We start from the raw sequence: 9,535 nt of genomic DNA on the forward strand, positions 1-9,535 counted from the left end.
ATTTTTTAATTGAGGTAAGATTGGTTCACAATATTGTATATGATTTAGAGGAATAGAATCACATCCATCAGTTGTGTGTGTTAAAAGTATTTTTGTTTCTTCTCTTATTATTCTTTTTAATGTGGCTATCAGAGAAAAAGTTATACATGTGGCTCAAATTTTATTTCTAAGATAACTTAAAGAGAGCTTTTTTTTTTCCTTTTCAGGGGTCCACCATGTGGTCGAACATCAGTGCTGCCCCTTTTCTACTTACTGGCTTTCCAGGTCTGGAAATGTTTCATCCATGGATTTCCATCTCCTTCTTTGTCATCTATGTGATCATAGTCCTTGGCAATGGCACCCTCCTCATCCTTATCAGAGAGGACCACTCTCTTCATGAGCCCATGTACTACTTTCTGGCCATATTGGCAGCCACAGACCTTGGTGTGACTTTGACAACAATGCCCACTGTGCTTGGTGTCCTGTGGCTGGATCACAGGGCAATCAGCCATGGGGCCTGCTTTTTCCAAGCCTATCTAATCCATTCACTCTCTGTTGTGGAATCTGGAGTCTTACTTGTCATGGCTTATGATCGTTTTATCGCCATCCGCAATCCCTTGAGATACACCTCCATTCTCAACAATGCTAAGGTGGTGAAGATAGGTCTAGGGATTATAATGCGAGGATTTATACTTATTGTGCCCACAGTCATCACCCTTTTTGGATTCCCCTACTGCAGATCCCATGTCCTCTCCCATGCCTTCTGCCTGCATCAGGATGTGATCAAACTGGCCTGTGCTGATATCACTTTTAATAGACTCTATCCTGTAGTCCTGGTTTCGATAATTGGTTTTTTAGATTCTATACTTATCCTTGTATCTTATATTTTAATCCTGAAGACTGTCATGGGAATTGCTTCTGGTAAGGAGCAGGCTAAGGCTCTAAATACTTGTGTTTCCCATATTAGCTGTGTTCTGGTTTTTTATGTCACTGCGATTGGGTTAACTCTCATTCATCGATTTGGGAAATATGTGCCACATATAGTACATATTATTATGAGCTATGTCTATTTCCTTTTCCCCCCATTTATGAATCCAATAATCTATAGTATTAAAACCAAGCAGATACAGAATGGTATCAAACGTCTTCTCTCTTCCCGTAGAATTTGAGTCTCCTCTATTTATTTTTTTTTAAAGATTTATCTATTTATGCATACAGGAGCTGGGGTACAGGCCAGAGGTATTGGGGGGTGATAGAATTCACTAGAGACAGAGTGGGGAACAGGACAGATTGACTGAAGTACATTGCTGAGGGGTGCAGCGGGCGAGTCAGGAGAGGTCTGCTGCACCATGAGGGTTGCTCCCAGCTGGCCCGGGGAATCCTGCTGCAGAAGCTGCAGATAGCTGCATAGGTTGCGTCTTAACCCCTCGCACTACCAGGGAGGCCCCTGCTCTCTTTACTTTGGGAGTTCTTCACATTGTGAGATGGGTTTCTTGGTGGAAAGGAATATACAAAGCCAATGTGGCTCAGAATCATCACTCTTGGCTCTCAGACCCTTGCCCCTATCACATCCCCAATGACATTGACCACTGTTTATCTGTTTGGTAGACCTGTTTGCTTTATTCTGTTATTTTCACCTAACTCTATGGTTACCCGAGGTCAGTGGTACTTAAAGTGGTTGCAGAGTCTACACAATGAGGAGAATGAGATAAATTGACAGAGTTCCCTGCACTATGTGGAAACTGCAAAAAATGCATTTGTGCCTGACAATACATCAGAGGTGATAAAGATTCTTAGGCAACCCTACTGATACTGCATGCTACTACAGCACATCAGAAACAGATAAAAGTGAGATAATCAGAACAAAGATATTTTGATGCCAAAACAACCAAAGACCAAAAATCAATTCAGATTCCAGATGCCTTGATACCTCCCAAGGATTAATGAGAAGACTCTGAGTTGGTGATGTCTGATATATTTCATCTACAGGAATGAGGAATCTGAATCATAACACAATAAAATACCTTTTTTGCATACATGAGTTATTGTTCTGTGTTCTGAAATTCATAACCACTTATACTTACAAATAAGTGATACTAGTCACAGAAGCATTCAAATAAAATGTTTGCAAAGGTAGCATTTTATCTTTTCCTAGATTGGAAGACTTGGTAGTAAACTTGCCAGGAAGTACAATTTTATGGTTTTGAAGCACATAAAATAGTGAATGAATATTCACATTGGTGCTCCCATACATTTTATTGTCTGCAGTGGCTGTCATGATTAGAATTTGTGGACATGACAAGGATCTGCATGCACATGTGTACATGTGTGTCTGTGTCAGGGTGTGTCCAGAAACACCTTCTTGCCATGGTTTTCTCCAGACCTCATATAAATCTTCAGTTTCTCCATTTGTTAAACATGGATATTTTGTTTTCTCACTCTCCCTCTTTCAATTAGCATACTGTAAAACTGACTTGTTCAGAATTCAGAATACTTCAACTCTGCAAAATAAATTCCTCACACTGCCTTTTTTAATTATGTATCTCACCCTGAAACCTCTTATCCCTGGCAATAACTGATCAGTTGATATTTTTCTGTCACTATAGTTTTATCTTTTCAAGAATGTCAACAAAAATATCGTGCAGAATATAACTTTATCAGATTAGTTTCTTTCATTTAGCACAATGCCTTTGAGATTCATCTAAATGGATGTGCAAATCATAGCTCATTCCATTTTAATTGCTGAATAATGTTTCTCATATAATGTTCCATTACATGGATGTGAGTGTTTTCCAAAACACATGGATGTAAGTCACTTCCAAATCATTTTTAATTGATTAGCCTTCACTTCTATTCCATTTAACCACTCTTTCCCTTGTTCATGCATAAGACATTTCCTTCAATCAGAACTCTCTTATATCCAAAGGTTCTGTTTTTCCTATCTTTCTATTTCTCTTACTCATGTACCTTATAGAAACCATTGTGACTTGGTGTCTCTGTTATAGGTATCATTCTCCTCCTGCCTTTATGCTTTGTCCATCCTTTGCCCATCTGCTTCCTCTATGTGACTTCTTACAGATTCCATTTACTGCATTCCTACCCTTGGCTCCCCTGACAGCCCACCCATGCCTTTTTGGCCATTATCAAATATTATCATCATTGAACAGGTGGATAGTAAAGTATTGTTTATAGATGGGGTTAGGGAACAAAACCAGCAAGATAAATTGTAATAAGGATAAACAGATACTGCACTTTGATTAAGACTGAACTCCACAGCCAAAAGTGGGAAAGTGGAAAATACAGGTAATTCTCTAAGATGGCTTGAAAAACTTCAGTTTGAAACCTGGATCTTCACATGAGTCTAAGCTGCACCAGTTAAGTACCCAGATCCTGTTATTACCACTGAATGCCCTGAACACTTTCTACTTGTATCTAATCGAGCTTCACAAAAATTCTTTGAATTACTTTTCATTATAATTCCTAATATGCAAATGAAGAGACTGAGACATAGATGGATTACTCTATAATGTGCCTGGATGTCTCTGTTTCTCTGAATGTCAATGATAAACTCATAGTAACTATTAATAAACATCAAAGGACCATTTAGCATTTATCCACCAAAATTCATTAAGTGCCTAATATGTACCAAGTCCTGCAATAGTTATTGCAGAAACAAAAATGAATAAAATATAATCCCCAATATTTATTTATTTATTTATATTTTAGATCATTCTTCATTTTTGGTACAATGTATGCTTTCTCCTCTCACATGTAGTCCCTGAAATTCCCACCACCAAATCATCTGTGCCTGGTCACCATAGTCCCTTGTGCTTTTCCCTCCCTTGTTTTTATCTCTCTCCCTCCCCATCCCTTGCAGAATGTCTCTGATTTATAGTTGCCTGTTAATTTTGTTTTTTTATTTATTATAATTATTTTTCTCCTGATCCCTTATTTAGTCCCCCTCACTAACTTATTTCACTGACCCAGTGAAATAAGCCAGATGGAAAAAGAAAAATATCAGATGGTTTCACTTACAGGAGTTATGGAAACAACCCAAATGCCCAAAAATAGGTGACTGGCTCAAGAAGATGTGGTATATATACACAATGGAATATTACCCAGCAATCAAAAAGACAAACTCATGCCATTCACAGGCAACATGGATGGAGCTGGAAGGGATTATGCTCAGTGAAATAAGCCAGAAAGAAAAAGAAAAATATCAGATGGTTTCACTTATAGGAGGAATGTAGAGGAGACAAATAAGGGATGGGGGGAAAAGTAATTATAATAAAAATCAAAATCAGCAGGCAACTATAAATCAGAGACATTCTCAGGGAAGAGGAGAGAGAAGGATCAGAACAGGGGAGGGAAGAGCACATGTGGACTATGGTGATGGGACATGGGTGAATTGGTGGTGGGATTTCACGGGGTCTACACCTGAGAGGAGAAAGAACACATTGTACAAGAATGATGTAAAATATATACAAAATGAAAAAGAAAGAAAGAAAAGTAGGCTGCAGCTACCGCTATGACCAGTAGAGGGAAGGGCAGACCTGGAGTTCATAGCCCAGGTGATGGGAAGTCTCACTTGAGGAAAGTGTGGAAGGGGTCTCTTGATTGAAAGTGGGTGGTGCTCTCACTTTATAGAGACAGAACATCTGGATACCCTCCCAGCTTTCCTTTTCCCCATTTATATCTCCTGAGGAAATATCTACTCTCTCTTCCCTATTTTTTAATTAAATATTTATTTATTTATGCATATAAGAACTGGGGTACAGGGCAGAGGTGTGAGGGGTGAGAGGATTCACCAGAGACAGAGTGGGCAACAGAACAGGCCGACTGACTGAAACACACTGCTGAGGGGAGCAGCAGGCAAGACAGGAGAGGTCTGCTGCGCCATGTGGGTAGCTCCCTGGCTGGGGTTGGAATTCGTGCTGCAGAGGCTGAGGATTGCTTCATAGTGCTGTGCTTAACCCCTTGCACCACCAGGGAGGCCCCGCTTCCCTATTTTTTAATGATAAATGAAAGAATAGCAAAATATCACCTTGCATTTCCAAAATATCACACAGACCTTCAAAATGACTTTATATATTAGTCTGCCTTTATTTATCCCAGGATTGTAGGAAGGTTAATATTACTTTCAATTTAATATAATGAATGGAAAGAGTTTTTTCAAGATATAAAGAGAAATTTCTTTCCCAAGCCTCCCATTCTTCTTTCCTTTCCTCTCTCCCTCTCGTTGTCTCTCCAGATATTATTAATGTATTCTGGAAGATTCCTACCAAACAGATCAGACTGGTTTCCTCTGGGGAGAGGAATATGATTGGGAAGGAAAGTTTGCAAGGAATCCTTTAATTTTGGGTTTAAATGTTTTTACATTGTTAGAGTATTCTATAGCATAAATAAAATTATTTTAGAACTTAATAATGTTTGGATATTTCTCACATATTTTGAGATATCCTTTACTCATTTACTTACTGCACAGAGTATTAATGATTAAGTGAAATAATGAATATAACACCCAGTTCAGTATGTGACCCACAGGAGGTACATATAAATATATATTAAAGTAAACTCTTATAAGATTTTAACTTTATGCAAGGCACTATAATAAGTTCATGGATACATTAGATAATTAAGGTCTAATTTAAACACACTATAGTTTAAACACACTATTACCCCAATTTCATACTTGAGACCTCTGGGCTAATAGAATTTAATTAAAGTGCCCAATGTCAATTACATATGTTCCAGAGACTAAACTCAAACTGCAGTTTGTATAATCTCTCTTACACATGACACTCTCCTGCTTCTTTAAAAAATATTGTTCCCTGGTTATTATGAAGATATTTAAACACAGAAAAGTTTGGGTTTACTCCCTTAAAACAGTCTCAGAATTAAGGTAGGTAGTTGAGAGACTCCAGGGTAGTCTGGGTGCCAAAGAGTGGTGTCAGAGTAATATTTCCACTTAATTTCCATATCCAACAATCTAAGTCCCCCCCCCCCACCTCCATACCTTCCCCTCACACATACACCTGAGCACTAGCATATTGTGCTATAAGGGTTTTGTTTATATTATGAATGAATGAGTATTGCACAGAGAAGTAAAGTAAATCCTTGCCTTGTCTTCCTGACCTCTTTAAAATGTGCTGGCCCCAGATCTGAGATACTTACTGAGATACTTGTTGATTTAATTCTTCAATGCACAGGTTAGATTCTGATGTAAAAAGCATTCATAAGATTTGCATAACAATTTCTGACCCACACCTCAATGTTTCATAGGTGACTATATTAAGAGGTTCAGGAAGACGTTATTCAGGAATGTCTAGTAATACCTCTTTTATTACATCTAAGACCTCAGCTTTTCAATACTTTTAGTCCAAATCCTACTGCAACACAGCTCAGAAGTAAATAGGCATGTTTAACTAGGTTAGTTAGACAAAGGAAAAAAGCATGTTGCCCCTCAAAGGCATAGCCTCAAATGTCTCAATTGTTCTCTAATCCAGAAAATAGTTAAGAGTCATCTCTCTGAGAGCTTCAGAGACCAGAATAAGGACTTGACTTCACCGTATAAAACATTCCCATTCTACAGAAATTATAGGCATCCGGGCAATGCCCTTAGGGGGAACCCTTGTTCTTTGTAGAAATTTCTACCTTAAAATTAAACAAGGTCTTTGACTACACCCTGTCAACTCAGTCTGCATTTTCGGAAAAACTCAAGATTTTCTTTTTTGATGGAAGCTTTTAAAGTTATATAAAAATGAATTCATTTTTTTAAAGGTACCACCACACCATTTCCCATTCAGGTTGCACCAAATAAAGATGAAAATCCCATATGCTCCAATAATATCTCTTCTAGGTATTTGCCCAAAGAATATGACAACTCCACTATGAAAAGCCTCTACACTCCTGTGTCATAGACAGCAGCACTGTGTTCAAGTGCCAAGCCACAGAGCCAAACTCAGTGCCCAAGGACAGACGACTGGATAAAGAAAATGTGGAATATATATACTCAAGGAGTTACCACTCAGCTATTAAACGAGATGAAATAATGCCTCTAGGGACCAAATAGATGGGCCTTGAGGAGATCATGCTAGTAAATAGGCGAGAACATGAAAGACTGACACCGGATGGTTTCACTTACCTGGAGAACACAAATAACTAAAAAAATCAAAGTGGACAGCACAGCAAAAGCAATTCTCAGACTTTCTGAAACACATACTGGGGACCAGAGGGAATGGTGGGTGGGCAGGCGGAGGGGATAGAGGGAGGAGGGGGGTAAGGCACTGGTATGAGCAATTTGGTGGAGGCTAAACGAAGCATGTGACCCCAAAGTCATAATATACTTGTGAATGCCTGACAAATTAATAGAAATTAATAGAAAAAAACCCTCTAAAACAAAACAAAAAAGAGTAACTTTTGATCTCCATCCTAAGCCAACCCCTTGAGAAAATTAATGTTTGAGCATTAACCATATATTCTCTGCTGTCTACTGTCTCTCAGCAGGGTCAGAAATCAATCATTAAAATGCTTTGTAACGCCGTTCTTTGACTTCCCACCATGTGCCAGGCACAAGCATATGTGCTACACAGGAAACATCATAATAATTTGGTTAGTTTCTTGATAATCATATTATTAACAGAAGAGTAAGACAAGGAGATGATAGCGTTCTCTGTTATTTATCATAATATTACTTTTCCAGACACTAACAGCCGAAAGCTATGGTGAACATTCACAGACATAATGGCTATGATGAAATTAAATCTGTTGTTAATTTATCACCAAAACACATCCACCCACCCACACGTTTTTCCCACTGAACAAGAGAAACAGGAAGAGATTAAAAGAATAGCTTTCTCAATGATTGCTTGATTATTAGGGGAGGAGAAGTCTGTCTGTGAATGGTGTGCTGGGCCAGACGAGGGCTTGGTGGGACGGCATGTAGTATGATGACCAAACCATCATGTTTACAGCACAGAGCCTGCTGGAGTTCAGACACTCTAAAGGGGTTCAGGGGCTACACAGACCTCTGAGTGTGTTACTTTTCTTAGGAAGAGAAGAGTTGTAGCCAGAGATTATGAAGCGTGGGCCCTCTCCCTCTCTCCCACGTGGCACCAGCTTCGCATGATAGGATTGCCCCACCCAGTGCTGGGCTGACACACTCCAAGCCCAGTCATGGCAAAGGGCCTGTCAGCACTCTGATAACACTATCTGTGGGGCCAGGGCCCAGGAGGGGCAGGCCCTTCTTCCCAGTCCCTGAATAGGTTTGCTTATTTATGTATTTAATGTTCTATTTATTTTTTTAAAAATAACCAGGAACCCATACAGTCTTGACTGTGGCCTGGCAAGTTCTTAAGATATTTTAGGTTTTTTTATGTTCCTTCTCTCAGAATAAGGATAGTCAGAGGCAAAAGTGTTCTGTGCAAGTGACCGGACAGTGAGTCAGAAACTGCGAGTCCAAATCTAGGCATTTCTAGGACCAGGAAGACATACTGAAAAGTCCTGCTCTTCTCTGCGCTTCTGTTTCTTCTTCAGGAAATAGCAGGCTGGATAGGACACATGGTCCTTATAATACAGAACTGCTGTTCATTAAATTCATAAGCTCCCTCAGCTCCTAAATTGGGCATGTCTTGAACCCAGTGCTCCTCAACCAGCAAGATGCCCCCAGGTGTCACTCAACAATGAGCTTCTTCTCTTGCACCAGGCCCACAGGGTTCTAGCTGTAGATCACTGGCTCATGTGTAGAGATGACCTTCTCCCTTCTGTTCTCAGATGCCTCTAGAAAAGAACTTGATTTATTCCCTGCATAGCCATCCCCACTAACTCATTTCAGAGATTTAAACCCTTTGCTGCAGGGAAGTAAGTTTTGGCAGTAGAGAGCCAGTGAGTAAGTGCAGGGACACTGATGTCAGACTGCATGGAGTGGCTGGCAACTCACCCTCCTACTAACTAAGACTCAGTTCTCTCATCTGCAAAATGGGGTTTTAATATCCTTGTAATATTGTGACACTAAGGGAGTTAATACATGAAAGAGTTCTGAGTGAAGTGAAAACCACACTGTTTCCCCATACTGGGGACTCCAGCAGGTGGGAATTTAAGGCTTTTTGAAGTGTGACCTAAATTCAGGAGCCCTGCAAGATATGCAGCAGAAAGAGACCCAGTGTTCACCAAGTAAATTTCGTTCTTGTGACAGGGAACCTGCCCCAAACTACCAGAACCTCTCTCTTCTGTTTGTCCTACAAGAATCTGCTGGTCTCCACCCACAAACTATTTCCACAGTCTTTGTCCATCTTGGATGAAAGAGTTACCCAGGAGGAGTCTGCCAGCATCCAGACTCATTCTTAGATTCCTACCTTCAGCTTCCAGGAGGCCCTGAATCTAGTTGTCTAGTGTTTTTTCCCTCAGTTTTTGCATTGACCTTGATCCTCCTTCTTCTCCAGAACCTTGCTGAGATGATCCATTTAGGAAATACCTCACTGTTCCAGCTGCTTATGGAATGGTGGCCATCTCTGACATGGCACCATGGCTGCCCTCAGGCCTCTTGTGAAGTCAAGGT

General features: G+C 39.9%; 1 protein-coding gene across 1 annotated transcript; it reads left to right on the forward strand.

The window, feature by feature from the left end:
* Positions 1 to 215: 215 nt before the first annotated feature.
* On the forward strand, positions 216 to 1,148 carry LOC311182538 (olfactory receptor 51B2-like; the record flags this gene model as incomplete). Its single annotated transcript, XM_084251406.1, has 1 exon — positions 216 to 1,148. The coding sequence occupies one exon, from the start codon at positions 216 to 218 to the stop codon at positions 1,146 to 1,148; it is 933 nt and encodes a 310-aa protein (XP_084107532.1).
* Between the last annotated feature and the right edge of the window lie 8,387 nt (positions 1,149 to 9,535).

Source organism: Talpa europaea, assembly GCF_964194135.1.
Source record: "Talpa europaea genome assembly, chromosome: 1".
In the NCBI taxonomy this organism is placed as follows: Eukaryota; Metazoa; Chordata; class Mammalia; order Eulipotyphla; family Talpidae; genus Talpa; species Talpa europaea.